The 18,520-nt window shown below is 54.5% G+C and overlaps 1 protein-coding gene across 10 annotated transcripts in view; it reads left to right on the plus strand.

The window, feature by feature from the left end:
* CAND2 (cullin associated and neddylation dissociated 2 (putative)) overlaps positions 1 to 18,520 on the plus strand; it is a 28,414-nt gene that overhangs the window by 3,578 nt on the left and 6,316 nt on the right. For 2 of the 10 annotated variants that reach the window (XM_021069357.2, XM_013981994.3), the window contains exons 2-11: positions 1,263 to 1,406; positions 4,597 to 4,751; positions 5,661 to 5,784; positions 7,718 to 7,983; positions 9,262 to 9,367; positions 9,556 to 9,698; positions 11,245 to 11,537; positions 12,508 to 12,649; positions 12,968 to 14,470; positions 16,631 to 16,726. In XM_021069357.2, coding sequence (XP_020925016.2) covers positions 1,263 to 1,406; positions 4,597 to 4,751; positions 5,661 to 5,784; positions 7,718 to 7,983; positions 9,262 to 9,367; positions 9,556 to 9,698; positions 11,245 to 11,537; positions 12,508 to 12,649; positions 12,968 to 14,470; positions 16,631 to 16,726 — 2,972 coding nt within the window. Of the gene's footprint in view, positions 1 to 82; positions 156 to 1,262; positions 2,464 to 2,898; positions 4,752 to 5,660; positions 5,785 to 7,717; positions 7,984 to 9,261; positions 9,368 to 9,555; positions 9,699 to 11,244; positions 11,538 to 12,507; positions 12,650 to 12,967; positions 14,471 to 16,630; positions 16,727 to 18,520 lie in introns of those variants that run through there. The other 8 variants (XM_084989477.1, XM_084989479.1, XM_084989481.1 and 5 more) reach the window with 8 other exon arrangements.

Genomic DNA, 18,520 nt, shown 5'->3' on the forward strand with positions numbered 1-18,520 from the left:
CCCTGCCATCCCCTCCTTGCTTTGAACCCAGCTGCCTTCTCTAGGCAGCTTGAGGCTTATCCCAGCTGTTCAAAATAAATAGCTATGACATCGACAGGGGCCCTCCCTGCAGGGCCCTGGGAGCCACTGTGACATCTAGCAGCGGTCCTGCAAAGGTGAGGCTGGAATCCTACTGTGGCCGATTTTACCATAGGAGGCTTGGGTGTGTGTGTGGGGGGGTTCTTGGTGGACTTGCTCAAGCTAGAAAGCAAGGCTGGTATGAGGAGGCAGAGTGGCCTGATGGGTTTGCAAAGGCCAGATGCTTTCTCTGAGGCTGCTGTGCTCTGAGCTGGACCTCATGGCATCTCCTTGCTGTTCTTACGTGCCTGCGGGAGCCAACAAATGGGTGCCATGGGCCTGGGGAGAACCTGGAGAGTGTGTCCCTACAGAAGAAACTTGCTAGAAATGCAAATTTTGGAGTTCCTGCTCTGGCGCAATGGATCGGCAGCACCTCTGCAGGTTCGATCCCTGACCTGGCACATTGGGTTAAAGGATCCAGTGTTGCTGTAGCTACAGCTTGGATCTGATCCCTGGCCTGGGAACACCATATGTCATGGGATGGCCAAAAAAAAAAAAAAAAAAGAAAATTTTGGGGCCCCAGCTCAGACTTTTCTGATTCAGCAACCCAGGGCCCAGCAGGGTTTAACAAGCCCAGGAGATGTGGCTGCAGTTTGAAAACCACTGGGGCAGAATCCATTCTCTGAGGTGGGGGTGGGCATGGCTGGCTCCCTTCCATCTGTCAGTAGAGAGGCTTCTTGCTGACTCCTGACTTGGTTGCAAGGTGTCTGTTCGACCTTCTAACCGTTATAATCATGGGGGGCACTTACTGACTGCTTCCCATGTGCTAAGCACAACACATACACTATTTAATTTTATCTTCCATACAACCCCACTTTTCAGACAGGTAAAAAAAGGCTCAGAGAGGTGAAATACTTGCCCACATATGCATAAATGGAAGGAGCAGGAGTCACCAGCTTTGAAGCCCTTTGAAACCTTTAGCTGCGATGCTGTGCCCTTGGGCTACCACCTTGGGGCTCTCAGTGTCTCACCTATGGGTCTTCCTATGGTAGCCTGACTGTGGCCACAGCTCAGATGACCACCTTGTCCTGGACTGCCTTTGACTCTTTGTATCAAGGTCTGCTTCTTGGGGAAATCTGAGGTACTAACCAAATCACTGGGGCCCTGGAGCTGCTCACCAGTCCTCCTCTGCCCTCCCTGCCTAGGTTCATGGCCACCAGTGACCTGATGTCAGAGCTGCAGAAGGACTCCATCCAGCTGGACGAGGACAGTGAGCGCAAGGTAGTAAAGATGCTGCTTAGGCTCCTGGAGGACAAGAACGGGGAGGTGCAGAACCTGGCGGTCAAGTGGTGAGTGCTGGCCCTGGTGGGAATGGGAGGGTGCCTGCCCGTGAAAGGGCACCAGGGTCGCCCCTTTCGGGTATAGTCTCTGGGGGAAGAATTGCTAAGCAGCTCTGGGAGCACCTTTGCAGCTGGGCAGTACCTTGGTCTGGGTTTCACCAGAAATACACCCTGTAGCAAGGATTCTAGTTTAAGTTTATAGGGGAGGTGATCCCAGGAAACTCCAGTAGGGGGATAGGGAAGTGAGTCAGGGAGGAAGGAAAGCAGGAAAGCGTGTGTTATCAAGCAAGTACTGCTGTGGCAAGTGGAGCTTAACACTGCTGGGGACCTCTGGGATGGGATGGGGACATGGTGTAGGACCTGCCCCTAGGGGTGTTCCCACCTACTAGCTCTCCCTGGTTCAGGCTGCTCCAGGTAGGTGGAGAGTTCTGCATTTCCTGGCACCTTCCGCCATAGAAAGCCCTCAGGTTTTCCGATGCAGGTGCTGGCAGCTGGGAGGTCAGGCTGGTGTGCGCAGGAGTGGTGAAGATTGAGAGGGTGTGGGGGCCCCAGAGCCTTCGCTGTAGGCATCAGGTGGTCCTGAGACCTTTGCCAGTTAGCCCCAGAGCTGAAAAAGCAAGAAGGGGTAGGTGCAGGACGTGGGGCAGGTTGGGGGGTGCAGGGGCTAAGGAATGGCAGGGGTCAACAATCAACAGAGAATTGGAGCACTGCCTCTCAATTGGGGCTAGATCCGGGCATTCTGTGCTGCTAGTGAATTTCACCTTGATCCTGAGAGCAGAGGAATTCAGCAGTGTTTCATGCAGGCACAAGACATGTTCAGGTTTGTCGTCTGGGCACATCCTCTGCCGATGGAGATCAGGCGGACTGGTTTTTTACTAGCAGAACCCATAGCCCCTTTTAATAACACATAGTCTGAAATACTCTTTTTTTTTTTTTTTTTTTTTTGGTCTTTTGTCCTTTTAGGGCCTCCCTCGCACCATATGGAGGTTCCCAGGCTAGGGGTCTAATTGGAGCTGTTCACTGGCCTACTCCACAGCCACAGCAACAGGGGATCCAAGCTGCATCTGTGACCTACACCACAGCTCACGGCAACGCTGGATCCTTACTCCACTGAGCAAGGCCAGGGATTGAACCTGAAACCTCATGGTTCCTAGTCAGATTCATTAACTCCTGAGCCATGATGGGAACTCCCTGAAATACTCTTATCATGAAATGAAATTCAGACATAATAGAACCTGCCTCTACATATGATTGCATAACAGTATAAAATGCCCAAAACTGGAGAAGAAAGGAGAAATAGAAGGAATGTAGTTGATAGTATGAAAGCATGTGCTTTGGCATGTAGATACTCAGGCACGTTGTGTAATGAAGTCATGAGAAGCCTGCACCTGAGGAGTTCCGGTTGTGGCTCAGTGGTTAACAAATCTGACTAGGAACCATGAGGTTGTGGGTTGGATCCCTGGCCTCGCTCAGTGGGTTAAGGATCCAGCGTTGCCATGAGCTGTGGTGTAGATTGCAGATGCAGCTCAGATCCCGCGTTGCTGTGGCTGTGGCGTAGGCTGGCGGCTACAGCTCTGATTAGACTCCTAGCCTGGGAACCTCCAAATGCCGCAGGTGCGGCCCTAGAAAAGGCAAAGAAAAAAAAAAAAAAGCCTGCACCTGAGCGTAGGCGTGCTCTGAGTGCTGAGGCAGGAGGAAGCAGGCGGTGACAGGTGCGGTTGTTGAGGTCTCAGGTATTACGAGCAGCATTGCTCTGATGAGATTTTCAGAAATGGTGACCATCTCCTGGTAAAATTTTCCAGGAAAGCAAAGTACAGTCTTCCTTCGATGTACCTGGTAACTACATTTTGGGAAGTTTTAGAGTATATTTAAAAAGGGTAAAATAGTACCTTGTGCTTATACATAAAATGAAATTAGGTTTTGCACTCAGATAATTATAGAAAGGCTTTTTACCTATGTGAATGCCCAGTGGGATTTTAGAAACCATAGTGGGCCATGGAACATGGTTTGTTATGTAATGTTGTCTTTCTATCATCCAGACTACGCCCACCCCCGCTTCAATAAAAGTCAGAAGTGCCATCTCACTAGTTATGATGATGATAGAAGACACCCCCCACCCTGCCGCCAATAAATTTCCGAAACTCCCCCAGGGGCAGTATCACCCTTGCCAGGAACCTGTGCTATAGGAGATAGAGTGGGAGGACCTGTGATTACTTGGATGGAGAAAGAAGTCAAGAATTTGCAAACCGGTGTGCACTACAGCCACTTGGGACCCCTGTTTAAACTGTGTGCTCCCCATCCAGGGCTTCTGATCCTGGAGGGGGCTGGGGCAGCCGATGAGGATAACACACCTGGGAATCTGCATTCTAAAGCTCACCCTCTGAGAACCAGCCTTAGGTCAGAGGATCCCAGCCTTGACCACACTGTTGGAATCATCTGGAGAATTTAAAAAAGCTCCCCAGTGTCCAGGCCACACCTGTAGCCAATTAACTCAGAATCTCTGGAGCTGCCACCTGGGTACCAATTCCTTAAAAGGCCCCAGGCACTTTGCATTTTAACTGGGATTTCGAAGTTAGGGCTGAAAACCAGCGTGTCTGGTGTGGTTCTTAAACTTTACTGTGAATTTGAATCCCCTGAGGATTTTTGCTGAACCACAAATTCTGGTTTAGTAGCTCAGGTAGGACCTGAGCTTCTGTATTTCTGACAAGTTCCAGGAAGTGCTGATGATGCAGATGTGTGACCACACTTGGAGAAGCAAGACTCTAATGCAGAGGTTCCTGCAGTGTGGTCCTTGGACCGCCAGCAGCAACTGGGAACTTGCTAGAAATGTAAATTCTCAGGCCCCACCTAGACCCCCTAAGTCTAAAAATCTGAGGTGGGGCCCAGCAAGCTGTATTTTAACAAGTTCTCCTAGAGAGTCTAATCCACACGCAAGTTTGAGAACCTTGCTCTTGGTCTTCTTTGGTTTCCAGCTGAGGTTAATGGGTTCGATGGTTTGGCCGTTTACTGAGCTGCAAAGCCTGGAAGGAGGTGCAGGTTTGGGATAATATTGGCACGTCTCTTTCTGGCAAAATTGAGAGTCCCCTTTGATCTGGGGCCTCTTCCTTAGCACATGTAGCCCCACAGTCAGGAGGGGACACAGGGGCAGCCTGACTCAGGCTGAGCCTGGGCTTTTAGACCGCCTCCCTCCTCGTCTCAGCCTGGGGCCTCTGGTGGGCAAAGTGAAGGAGTACCAGGTAGAGACCATCGTGGATGCCCTCTGTGCCAACATGCGTTCGGACAAGGAGCAGCTTCGGGACATCGCGGGCATTGGCCTCAAGACCGTGCTGTCAGAGCTCCCCCCTGCAGCCACAGGTACCCAAGGCCCAGGGACTGGGTGCGTTTTTTATTTGTCCTAGGTTGTGATTAAATAAACTGAGGTTCAGAGAGGTGAAGGGACTTATCCAAGGCCAATCAGCTAGTGAGTGGCAGGGAATTCAGACCCAGATCTATTTAACTTCATGGCTCTGTTTCAGGGATGCTTTTAGCTGCTAGTAATGGCAGACAGCTTAGTAGAAGTAGTAGGGGGCTGCTTTTCTCACATAATTCTGGAGGAATCAGCCACTCCATTTTTGCAGCAATTCATTTATTTATTTTATGGCCACAGCTGCAGCACATGGAAGTTCCCAGGGCCAGAGACTGAATCCGAGCCTCAGCTGCAGCATCACCGGATCCACCACATCCTTTAACACACTGCCCTGGGCTGGAGATAAACCCACCCTTCTGCAGTTACCTGAGCCACTGCAGTTAGGTTCTTAACCCACTGCACCACAGCAGGAACTCCTGCAGCAATTCATTTAGAAGCTCAATTAGGACAAGGCTGAGTCTCTGCTCATGTCTCTTGCCCTCTGTAAGAAAAGCCCCTGATCCCCAGAAGACTTTGACCTGCATCTCACTGGCCAGAATGAGGTCACCTGGCCCCTCCTGGCAGCAAGGGAGTCTAGAAAAGAAGTGCATAACTTCTCCTGCCTCCCCACTGGAAGGCAGAAGGCAGAAGGCTCAGGTGTGGGGTGAATCAGCCAGCAGGAAGGCTCTCAGTTCTTTAGCTTCCCAAATGTCTCTTTTAGTTTCAGACTCTGGTCAAACCATGGACCACTTAAGCCCTGGCTTCCCTGGTCAGCAGGATTTGGGAGATGTGGGGTCAGAAACACAACCAGAGCACAGGCCAACCACAAGTGGGGGCCAGCCCTGGGCTTCACTGTGCCTTCTTTGTGCTCTGTGCAGGCTCTGGCCTGGCAACCAACGTGTGCCGGAAGATCACAGGCCAGCTCACCAGTGCCATCGCTCAGCAGGAGGATGTGGCTGTGCAACTGGAAGCCCTGGACATCCTCTCTGACATGCTAAGCAGGTGTGGGAGGCCACCCTGGGCATGGAGGAAGGGGGAGGGGGTAGGGGGGGCAGGAAGGGACCCACATTCTCAAAGCCAGCAATTTCTGTGCCCCAGGCCCTGTGTGCAGGGCTCCTTAATCGTCCCAGCAGTGTCCTGGGAGCACTCGTTTGTCACAATTTTATGGACTCTGAGAAGTGATGTGAACTGCTGGAAGTCATAGCAAATGGCAGAACTGAGGTGTTGAATTCATAGCAGGAGTTCCTGCATATTCATCCTCTCCCTCACCCTTCTGTCTTTTTTTTTTCTTCTTCTCTTAAAGTAACATAGCTGAGCCCTTGTTTAAAATTGCACAGCAGCTTTTTAAAGGAGTCATTCATTCAGCCTCCTGAGATTTGAGCACCTACCAGAAAAATATCAGGTGCTGGGCTAGTACTGGGAATGTGGTGTTGAGCAGACTTGGCCACCCCTAAGGAAGAGCTCACAGTCATATGAAACTGAATGGAGTATGAACAACAGTACAGATAAGAGCAGGGCTCACAGGATCTCGGAGGAGGAGCCCCTTGCCCAGCTGGGGGATGGGGAACCTTCTGAGAGAGGGTCCAGTCAACTGAGCCTTCAAGGGTGGGCAGGACCTGGCCAGGTGTGGGAGACCATAAGGGGGACACCGGATGGGGAGGCCGCCCTCCGCCCAGAGGCTGGAGGAGACATGAGGTCCCATGGTTGTACAGGGAGTCGTGGTGTGTCAGGAGGGGCAGGTGTGGAGAGACGAGGGCTAGGCAGGAACTGGGGGGGTGAGTAAAGAATCCTAGAGGTGTGAGGAGCCCATGAAAGGGTTCTCAGCAGGGGCTGAGGAGTGCCCTAGGCATATCTGTGTGTTCTAGATACTCTTTCTATCATTGTGTGCACCGAGATGGGATGGGGGGGTCACATGGGCAGGGGGATGACTTAGGAGGCTTTGGCAGGCAGGTGAATTCGGGTTGTGTTTAGGAGGTAGGTGCCACAGGGCTTCAAGTGGATGAGAGGCCGACTCAAAGCTGACACCAGGGGTCTGACTTTCCTAACTGTGGGCACAGACACAGGGCCACTGGGTGTGGGGGTGTGCCCCAGGAGCAGTGTGTGGGGAGAAAGGTGATGGGTTCACTTTGGGGCACATTGAATTGGAGGTGCCTGGAAGCCACCTGCTCAACTGAAAACTCCCTAGGGCAGGCCCCAGGGCCAGAGTCCATCTTGCCCAGCAGAGCTTCTAGCCCAGGCCATGTCACATAGGTGAACAAGTAAACAAATGAAACCCAGGATGGAGGTCTGGGCTGGACAGAGAGAGATGGGAGGACAAGGTCATTGTGATGGTGTGGAATGAGAGAAAAAATGGTTTCAGGATGTGTATGGGACAGGAAAAGCACGGACTTGGTTTGAAGGTGGCATAGAAGCTGCTGAGGTGGGCAGGGGCTGCGTTCTGCCTGTGTGGAAACCATTCTCCACTGTTGCCTCTGGCCTGGAGCCCAGAGCTCAGCCTATTGGAATGGCACTGGGGAGCCACTGAAAGAGTTAGAGGTATGCTTTAGATCACTCTGACCTCGGTGAGGGGGAATGAGGGAGGATGGACCTTGAGGCAAGGCCCAGACTCCCAGGAAGTCAGGACGGATTCCATGGGTCCTCCACACCCCAGTCCCACCTGGCCTTCTATCCAGGTTGGGAGCCTGGACACGTGGGTCCAAGTCCTGGCCTTGCATTTCTTGGCTGGGTGGGCTTGAGAAAGTCCCATCCCCTCTCTGCTTCCTCTGGTGTGATAATAATAATGACTTCATACAGTAGCAGTAGTCTTTCCGTTTACCAAGGGCCATGGGTTTGTCATAAATCGGGGAGGAGGCCAGGAGTTGGTGGGAAAGGGGAGGTGCCTGGCCCAGGTTGCCCACTGGGTGAGCCCTGCCTGACGCTCCCTCTGGCTCACCAGGCTGGGCGCCCCACTGGGCGCCTTCCACGCCAGCCTCCTGCACTGTCTGCTGCCTCAGCTGAGCAGCCCGCGCCTGGCCGTGCGCAAGCGGGCGGTGGGGGCGCTCGGCCACCTGGCGGCTGCCTGCAGTACCGACCTCTTCACTGAGCTCGCTGACTACCTGCTAGACCGGCTGCCTGGCCCGCGTGCGCCCACCAGCCCCGCAGCCCTCCGCACCGTGATCCAGTGTTTGGGCAGTGTCGGCCGCCAGGCAGGCCACCGCCTCGGTAAGGGAGGGCGGGGCCCCATGGTGGGGGGTGGGGCGCATCACCTCCTTGTTTGGGGGTGTGGTTGAGGTGGGGGTGCTGGGGAGCGGTGGAGCCTGGAAGGGCCCAAGGTAAGGGGGCGTGGCCGAAGCGCCTAGAAGAGGAAGGGCTGGCTTCTGAGCTCTACCCTGAGGCTCAAGCAGGTAATTTCAAGTCAGACTTAATATGTTTTATCGTCCTATTCTGATAAATATACCTTAATAACAGCTGAGGTTATTAACAAACCAGGTTTTAATTATAAAAAATTTTATTGGGTAATGACGTATGTGTAATAAACCACACTACTTAAAGCGGACAATTCAGTGTGTTTCGACCTTTTTGTATACACATGAAACTCACTCAAGATACAGAACTTTTCCATCTCCCCCCAAAGTTTCCTTGTGCCTCTTTGTAGTCCATCCCCCCTCTAAACCTGTCTAGGCAACCACAGATCTGCTTCCTGTCACCATTTATAGAAATGGAATCCTGCAGTCAAACACCTTGGAGTTAGTTCGGGCTAGAATAAGGCAGGGCAGGTAGAGTGGCCAAGGTCTGCCCTCCCTCCCCTCTGGCTTTCTCACTGCAAGGGACCTTACAAGCACACATGGAGCGCCTTGCCTGCAGTCCATGCTCTGTCCACATCCCCCCAAACAGCAGCCACCCCTTGGCCACCCTGGGGAGCATCGACCTGGGGAAGAGGCCTGCACAGGACTGGACAAGGGTTCAGGGCCAGCTACGCAGGAAGTGGGGAAGGGTATGACTGGAGAAGGGCAAGGGCAGAATCCTTCTAAAGCCCAGGGACTAGGCAGGGGCCCCTCTTGCCTGGTGTTTAAGGGCAGTGCGTGTCTCCCCACGGTCCTCATCCAGGGCTGCTGCCTAATGAAGGAAATAAGGCAAGAACATGAGTAGTTGTTTCAACAACAGAAGCTACTTACTGAGGGCCTGCTCTGTGCCAGGACCTGGGTGGAGACCTTTATATGCATCTTATCATTAATCTTAACAAAATCTCTGCCTGGTAGGCATTGTTATCCCTACTGTGAAGATGAGTGGACTGAGGTTAAAGAAATTTGACGTGCCCAAGGTCCCACAGCTTACAGGTGGCCGAGTCAGGGCTAGAACCCACACCTGCTTGACTCTGAAGCCTCTGAGTTTAGTTTGCAGCAGCCAGGGCTACAGGTGCAGGCACAGGCCGGGTGCATCGGGCTGGGGGAGCCTGGGAGAGGGTCTGACCTCACGTCGGTGACCCACCTGGCCCTGCAGGGGCTCACCTGGACCGACTGGTGCCCTTAGTGGAGGAGTTCTGCAACCTGGACGATGATGAGCTTCGGGAGTCCTGCCTCCAGGCCTTTGAGGCCTTCCTGAGGAAGTAAGTGCAGCGGGGTTGGGGGGTGGGGGTTCTGGAAGTGGGGGCCCCAGGGTTTCTTTGAGAAATTGTGCAGAGAGGTAGGGGCAGGATCCTGGGCTGAAAGCAGTCAGATCTCAGGACTCACCACTGGGCCCCACCCCCTACCATGTCCTGTGGGTCCATCGGAACCTCCCATTTCCACCCCACAGGTGCCCCAAGGAGATGGGCCCTCATGTGCCCAACGTGACCAGCCTCTGCCTTCAGTACATAAAGCACGACCCCAACTATAACTATGACAGTGACGAGGACGAGGAGCAGATGGAGACGGAGGATAGTGAATTCAGTGAGCAAGGTGGGTGCCCAGCTTGTTTTGGGGCTGGTGGGCGAAAATGGGTGCAGCCTTCCTGGGAGTCCCCCAGCCAAAGATGAGGGCCACAGGTTGTACCCCCATCCTGATCCCAGCTTTTCCTCAGGCTCCAGCCCCACCTTCAGAATTCTGGACCCTTCGTGGTCCCCACACTCTGCTTGCACAGATCACAAGATGATAGTAATTGCTGTTATTTCCTGAGCATCTACTAAGGTCTTAAGCACTCTTTTATTTCATGTTCCTTCCAGTGACCCTAGGAAACCAGGTGCTTGGTATCATCCCCATATTTCAGACAAGGACACTGAGACTTAAGAGATTTGCCCAAGATAACACAGCTAGGAAGAGGCATAGCTGGAACTGGGAGCCATGTCTGCCAGACCCCTCCACCTCTATGCTGCCATCTTTGTACCCATTTTGTTATGGCTTCCAAGAGCCAGTGCTTTAAGCCAGCAGAGTGAAGCTCTAATGGTGGAGTGACTGGCACTGACAGGGGAGAGACGTGCATGGGGGATAGACTTGATGGCTTCTTTCCTTCTGTGACTGTGGTCACATGTGCTGCCCTAAAAAGACCCCCAAAAACAAACAAACAAACAAACAAACAAAGATCTATCAAAGGAGATATCTGCTAAACTGACAAGACACATCTGGGGGCCCATCTACATGGCTCACCATGGCTGGTCCAGATGCAGTCAGTGCTCGAAGAGTCTTGAGTCGTCTACAGGGCAAAGTGGGTAGGAACATGTTAGCCTGAGCCTGTGCCTGGTGGGACACTCCCTCTCCCCCCAAGCCTCCTGTGTGTCTCCTCAGGTGGGTGAGTGGGCCTTGTAGGTCTGACTCAGCTCTGCTATTTCTAGTTTTGTGTCCTCAGGAGCATCTTTCACCCTCTCTGAGCCTTATTCTTCTCATCTATAAAAGGGGGCTCAAGACACATTCATTCCTGGGGCGAGATGAAGACTTGACCTCTGGCCTCTCTGGGGACCTTGGAAAGTAGAAAGCCACACAGACCCACCTTTTCCTTGTTAGTAGTCCCACTTGGAAGCCAAAATCAGGATCCTTGAGTGGGGAGGTGGAGGGGGGCCTAGACCTCTTCCATCCGGATCCCAGTAAATGAAGCATCACACAGCCTGTCTTGAAACCAAAGGATGGGCCTTATGCCCCAAATGGATTAACTAGGTCCATTGAAGGATTTAGCTGTCAGTTTTCTCCCTGGTGTAGTCAAAACAAAGGGTCTGGAGGCAGAGGGAAGACCATAGTTCCACTCCATCTCCTGTGTCCTGGGGTGAGCTACTTCCTCTTGCCTCCTTTCACAATATCATTGTGAGGCTAAAGTGAGGTTGGCCTGGTGCCATCCCTAGCACACAGCAGGTGTCCATTAAATGGTAGGTTAAGTTCCTAACAGTTACAGATAGTGACCATGCGATGCTGTGGCCCCGCCCCCTTCTCACTCCTCCTCCTGGGGTCCCGCCGGGGTGGGCCAGCGGCTCCCCTGCTCAGTGTGCAGGGCTCCACGGGTGTCTGGTTCCCGCCCCAGAGAGTGAGGATGAGTACAGCGATGACGACGACATGAGCTGGAAGGTGCGCCGGGCGGCGGCCAAGTGCCTGGCGGCCTTGATCGGCTCGCGGCCGGACCTGCTGCATGACTTCCACTGCACCCTGGCGCCTGTGCTTATCCGCCGCTTCAAGGAACGCGAGGAGAATGTTAAGGCCGACGTGTTCGGGGCTTACATCGTGCTGCTGCGGCAGACGCGGCCCCCAAAGGGCTGGCTGGAGGGCGTGGAGGAGCCCACCCAGACCGGCAGCAACCTCCACATACTTCGAGGACAGGTGTGCCTGCCTGCCCCTCCTTCCTGCTCCCTCCCGCTCCCAGCCCCTCCCTCCTTCATCTTCCCAGCATCCCACCCGCCCCCCATCCATCCACTGAAGTGTACCTATGGAGCACCTGCTGTGGGCCCCGCAGTGTGTACTAAGTGCCAGGACACAGCAAGTGAAGTCCCCATCCCGGGACAACACTGTCTCAGGGCAGACAGGCAGTAGGGCAGGCAGGGTTCCAGGCCATAGGAAGGAGGTTCAGGTTCACTCTCAGAGCATGGAAGCCGCAGAAGGGGAACTGTGAGGTCCTACTTACATTTGGAAAAGTTCACTCTGGCTGCTGTGTGGGGAATGGATTGTAATGGGCTGGGACCCACAGAAGGCAGCCGCAGCTGTTCAGATAAAAGAGTTTGGTCAAAGTGGGTGGAGAGGAACTTTCAGACTTGAGAGGTAGTTTGGGGTTTGCAGATGCAGGAGGAATGAGAGGCAGGGAGGTACCGTGTGGCTTCTGGGCTCTGTCTAAAGCTTGAAGTGCCATCCCCCGAGATGATGGAGGGGGTGTGTCTAGAGTTCTGGACGTGTACCTCTGAGGTCCCTGTTGGATGCCTGAGTCAAGATGTTGGGTGGGCAGTTAGCACAAGAAGTCTAATGTCAGAGATGTAGATCTGGAAGCCATTGCTGCACTGGAATCCAGAATTTGGGGAATGGATGAGCTCATCCCGGGAGAGAATCTAGCTGGGGAAGGGAAGGGGGCCTTCCTGAGTGTGGGAATGAGAACCACACTGCCTGGCGACTTTGAGCAAGTTCCTTGAACCCTGTGCCTGTTTCTGTACGGCAGGCACAGGAATAGTACCAGCCTCAGAGGGTGAGTGTGGTGCCTGGTACAGAAAGGTGGGATGGAGTGCTTTTCCCCACGGGCCTGTGTCTGAGTAAAGCCCCCAGTAGGTTCCTGGGTGGTCAGTGACCTCCCCCTACCTATCCACAGGTGCCTCTTGTGATCAAGGCCCTTCAGCGGCAGCTTAAAGATCGGAGTATCAGGGCCCGCCAGGGGTGCTTCAGCCTCCTCACCGAGCTGGCGGGTGTCCTCCCGGGCAGCCTGGCAGAACACATGCCCGTGCTGGTAGCAGGTAGGATGGACCGGAACCGGTGTCAGCTCTTCTGGGCCTCTTCCAAAATCCCTAGTCCCCGAGGGTACCCCTGTTCAGCAACCTACAGTGACTCCTACTGCCAACAGTGAGAACAGGTCTGGGGTGCAGGCCCTACTTCCTGGTTTCAAGTGGCTTTCCTGGCCTGTGTTCTCAGCCCTGACCTCTCAGCATCTGCTGCATAAGAGCCCCAGTGCCTGGGTCCAGCTCAGGTGCCTGTGGGTATTCCACGCCTGCATCCAGGGAGGGCTGAGCTGGGTCAGGACCTATGGCCCCGTCACCTCTACACCCACCCCACAGGCATCGTCTTCTCACTGGCGGACCGCTCCAGCTCCTCCACCATCCGGATGGATGCCCTGGCCTTCCTGCAGGGGCTGCTGGGCACGGAGCCGGCTGAGGCTTTCCACACCCACCTGCCCACTCTCCTGCCACCTGTGATGGCCTGCGTGGCTGACCCTTTCTACAAGATTGCAGCTGAGGCCCTGCTAGTACTCCAGGAGCTGGTGAAGGCCCTGTGGCCATTGGACAGGCCTCGGACGCTGGACCCGGAGCCCTACATTGGAGAGATGTCTGCAGCCACCTTGGCCCGGCTTCGTGCTACCGACCTGGACCAGGAGGTGAAGGAGCGGGCCATCTCCTGCATGGGCCACCTTGTGGGCCACCTGGGTGACCGACTTGGGGATGACCTGGAGCCGTCACTGTTGCTCCTCCTGGACCGTCTGCGGAATGAGATCACCCGGCTTTCCGCCGTCAAGGCGCTGACGCTGGTGGCTGTGTCCCCGCTGCGGATTGACCTGCAGCTCATCCTGGCTGAGGCGTTGCCCATCCTGGCCTCGTTCCTGCGCAAGAACCAGCGGGCGCTGCGGCTGGCCACCCTGGCAGCCCTGGATGCCCTGGCCCGGAGCCAGGGCCTCAGCCTCCCACCCCCCGCTGTGCGGACCGTGTTGGCTGAGCTGCCTGCCCTGGTCAGCGAGAGCGACATGCATGTGGCCCAGCTGGCTGTGGACTTCCTCGCCACTGTGACCCATGCCCAGCCAGCCTCATTGGCCGAGGTCAGTGGTCCTGTGCTCTCTGAGTTGCTGCGGTTGCTACGCTCACCCCTGCTGCCGGCTGGTGTGCTGGCAGCCGCCGAAGGCTTCCTGCAGGCTCTGGTAGGGACGCGGCCACCGTGCGTGAACTACGCAGAACTCATCAGCCTGCTCACTGCACCTGTTTACAACCAACCTGTGGACAGCGGGCCTGGCCTGCACAAGCAGGTGTTCCACTCGCTGGCACGGTGTGTGGCAGCCCTTGCAGCAGCCTGTCCCCAGGAGGCAGCAGGCACAGCCAAGCGCCTGGTCTGTGATGCCAGGTCACCCAGCTCCAGCACGGGGGTCAAGGTCCTGGCGTTCCTGTCGCTGGCTGAGGTGGGCCAGGTGGCTGGGCCGGGACCCCAGCGGGAGCTGAAGGCAGTGCTGCTAGAAGCCTTGGGCTCGCCCAGCGAGGACGTGAGGGCAGCCGCCTCCTATGCGCTGGGCCGCGTGGGTGCAGGGAACCTGCCCGACTTCCTTCCCTTTCTGCTGGGGCAGATCGAGGCTGAGCCCCGGCGGCAGTACCTGCTGCTGCACTCGCTCCGGGAGGCCCTGGGCGCTGCCCCACCTGACAGCCTGAAGCCCTACGCTGAGGACATCTGGGCCTTGCTGTTCCAGCGCTGCGAGGGTGCTGAAGAGGGCACCCGGGGGGTGGTAGCCGAGTGCATCGGAAAGCTCGTCCTTGTGAACCCTCCGTTCCTTCTGCCCCGGTTCCGGAAGCAACTTGCTGCAGGTAGGGGCATGGGATGGGCAGAGGCAGTCCAGGCTGGAGGTAGGTGGTGTGCCCACGTGGCTCATACCAGGTGAGCTTGTTCAGGTGATGGGGCTAAGAATCACGCACGGTGTCAATAAGATTAAAGGCAGAAGAGCTGTTAAAAACAGCGTTTCCTGAGACAAAGGCTTCTTCCTGTGGGACCCTCTGTGATAGAGGGGACAGAATCCTTGGTTTGTCCCTCCAACAGGAAAACTTTTCATGATGCCACTTCTATAATCCTTGGTGCGGACAGCAGCCTCACGCTCCAGGGGAAGCTTAGTAACAGCGGTTCTCTGAGAGGCCAGAATTGGCTGCCTGCAGCCTGCAGCCTGCAGCTCTCTCTTGGCTGTCTTGCACCCAGAGCAAATGTAAATGTAGACTGGGAGTGGATACCAGGCCTGGGCAGACATGGTTGCAGGGGCAGGTTTTATGTTGTGGAGTCAGGATGTTCCAAAGCTTAGGGAGGAGGAAGAGGCCATGGACTCTGAGAATGAAAAGCCTCAAGCTGGTGGGCTGGAATCCCTGAGGTCAGAGGTGTGTCTTTGACAAAATGCAGGCAAAGTGCTTGGGTAGGGGGTGGTAGCTAATTAGTACTGGTTAGTAACTGCTGTTGTTGCTGTGTCAGTGGTTGGGCTAAGCCCTCACTGGGTTGCTGGTATGCCCTCAGCAGTGTGTGGACAGGACAGCCAGGCTGAGGATGTCACCTGTTACACCGCTCAGGGCTCCTCACGTGAACCCTGGGAGGCGAGTTCAGGATGAGGGGCTGCCCAGCTCTGATTTGTTTAGGCCCCTTGCCCACTGCTGAACCAGCTAACCAGTCATATTTCCTTGTGACTGCCAGTTGCTGGGACGCTTAGAGCCCAGTCAGCAGCCTGCTTCTAGCAAGTTCCTGGGGCTTCCTAGTTGCCTCTCCCTGTACACCCCTCACTCTAGTCTCATCTCACTTCCTGGCCTGTATTTGTCCTTGGCCTCATTTTTCTTATTCACTTAATCCTATTCTCCCTGTATTATCTTCATCATCCACCCTGAGCCAGACAAGGTGGAAAGAGAAAGAGGGAAAAACCACACGGCTGAAGTCAATAACTCACTCACTCATGCTCCGGCATCAAGTTGTAAACTTCGGGAGTTCCCGTAGCGGTGCAGTGGAAATGAATCCGACTAGGAACCATGACGTTGTGGGTTCGATCCCTGGCCTCGCTCAGTGGGTTAAGGATCCGGCGTTGCCGTGAGCTCTGGTGTAGGTCACAGACGCGGCTCGGATCTGGTGTTGTTGTAGCTTTGGTATAGACCAGCAGCAACAGCTCCGATTAGACTTCTAGCCTGGGAACCTCCATGTGCCACGGGTGTGGCCCTAAAAGGACAAAAGACCAAAAAAGTAAACTTTTTCCTGAGTCTTGAACTACAGTCTGTGAGTGGAACCAGACTTAACCCCTTCAGTGCTGTGTGCTGGGGTGGGGAGGCCAGGGTGGTGAGCAGCTGCTGATTTATCTCCTTTACCCTAATGGGCAATGTCTTCCCCTCCCTTGATGCAGCTTCTCTACTCAGAAATCAGGCAGAAAAGCACATTGAGGTGAGGCACAGCTGCCCCCTGCTTGGCGAATGCAGGCCTGAGGGGGCCCAGAGAGGGCACATAAGCAGCCAGTGAATTCTGGACCTGCTGTGTGATCTTCCGTGAATTTAACCTTTCTGGGCCTCTTTTTCCTCATCTGTAAAAGGGAGATTAATAATAATTTTTATTAATTATTTTAACTAATATTATTATTATCACCCAGTGACTAGGATTAATTAACCCTGAGGGTGAATTGAGGTAATGTGTTTGAAAAATAGGACAGAGCCCCAAGGCCTGAGCAGAGGTCTTTCTTCGGGTTGAGCCCTGCTTGGGTTCTCAATCCTGTTCACGTGCTCTGTGTGGTTATCTGAGAACTGATGGTGCTACGTCTCAGCTGCAGCAGGAAAAATTCAGGGGAGGTTCTGGGCTGCAAGGGAAGTGGCGACATTGACTTCCCCAAAAACGGGTGGTGGGTTTCGAGTTGAGAGTGGTGTGGTTCTCTGTCGCACAGAGGCGAGGGCAGCCTTGGACCCTCCAGCGTTTGGGTGTCCCTGTGGGAATCCGGGACCCACAAGGCCTCTTGTCCACAGGTCAGCCTCACACTCGCAGCACTGTCATCACAGCAGTGAAGTTCCTCATCTCGGACCAGCCCCACCCAATTGACCCCCTCCTGAAGAGCTTCATCGGTGAGCACACCTCCCCTCTGCCACCTCTGGTCTCCTCTACCCTGTTCTTGGGCTGATTTTTCTTTTTTTTTTTTTTTTTTGTCTTTTTGCCATTTCTTGGGCCACTCCCGCGGCATATGGAGGTTCCCAGGCTCGGGGTCTAATCGGAGCTGTAGCTGCCAGCCTACACCACAGCCACAGCAACGCAGGATCCGAGCCGTGTCTGCAGCCTACACCACAGCTCATGACAACACCGGATCGTTAACCCACTGAGCAAGGCCAGGGATCGAACCTGCAACCTCATGGTTCCTAGTCGGATTCGTTAACCACTGCGCCAAGACGGGAACTCCTGATTTTTCCTTATTTTTTTGTCTTTTCATCTTTTTAGGGCTGCACCTGCGGCATATGGAGGTTTTTAGGCTAAGAGTTGAATCGGAGCTGTAGCTGCCTGCCTACACCACAGCCACAGCAACGCCAGATCCTTGACCTGCTGAGCGAGGCTAGGGATCAAACCTGCAACCTCATGGTTCCTAGTCAGATTCCTTTCTACTGTGCCATGATGGAAACTCCTTGAGCTGATTTTTCTTACACATTAGCCTGGGGAGCTGGAGACCCGAGGCTGCCTCACCCCATGACAGGCCTTGGCTCACATTCCTGCACAGCCCCTGAATCGCTGGGTGAGGCCAGTGTGCCCCTCACCTCTGAGCCTCAGTTTATTCATCTGTAAAATGGGGGTGAGAAAATCCTTATCTGGGAATTCATTGTGACTTAGCAGGTTAAGACCCCGACTAGTATCCATGAGGATATGGGTTTGATCCCTGGTCTTGCTCAGTGGGTTAAGGCTCCAGTGTTGCTGTGAGCTGCAGTGTAGGTCACAGATGCGGCTTGGACCCTGCATTGCTCTGGCTGTGGCATGGATCTCAGCTGCAGTTCCGATTCGACCCCTAGCCTGGATCTTCCATGTGTTATGGGTGTGGTCCTAAAAAGGGGGGAAAAAAAGAAAAAGAACAAAAAAGAAACCCTTATCTGCATGTCTCAGGTTGTTTGGGAACACCCCTTCCCCCCCCCCGCCCCGCCGCTGCCAGATGGTTCAAGGGAAAGCACCCATGAACACAGGCTCTTAGAGGTAGAAAACCACACTTCTTTCACTGGCATTGGCATCAGCAGCCACCCAGCTGGGTAGGGCTGCACCAGCACTGGGGAGAGTAGCTCTCCGGCCCAGCCCAGGTCTGAGGGGCCTTCTGGCCCAAGGAGCCCAGACAGTCTTGCCTGTGGGCCTTCAACTGGCCCACACTGGAGTCTGGGACCCTTTTCATCCAGGCAGGGCAGCCTGGTGCAGTGTCAAAAGGTGCTAGAGTCCACCAGCCTCGAGTTCAAATCCTGGCTCTGCCACTTGGGCTGTGTGTGCGTAGACAGGCCATCTCATCCTCAGCTGTAAGGTGGGGGGCATGTTGTGAGACGACAGTGTCGGAAGCTGCAGCAATATTGTCAGCAGCTGCTCCATCCCATGGCCTGACCCAGTGGGCATACGCTTCCCCAAGCCCTGATTTCCTCCACCTTGCCAGGGACTTCGCCTGGGTATTTGGGTTTGTTGTTATGTGTTTTTGAGCTGACACTGTAGATCTGGTACTGTGCCAGGCCTTTTAATATACCTCATCACGGTTCATCCTCACAGCCACCTGTGTAGCCTGTAGCACCGGCCCCATTTTACAGATGAAGAAACTAAGGCACAGAGGAGATTTGAACTCAGGTCTTTCCAGGTACCCACAGCTATGTTCTCACAGAGCGTAGGGACCTAGGAGCCAGCAGGGCACA

The sequence above is a fragment of the Sus scrofa genome, chromosome 13 (assembly GCF_054392235.1).
Source record: "Sus scrofa isolate SSC_HxYL_T2T_F1_AM1 chromosome 13, Sscrofa_HxYL_maternal_Yorkshire_Landrace_v2.0, whole genome shotgun sequence".
NCBI lineage: Eukaryota > Metazoa > Chordata > Mammalia > Artiodactyla > Suidae > Sus > Sus scrofa.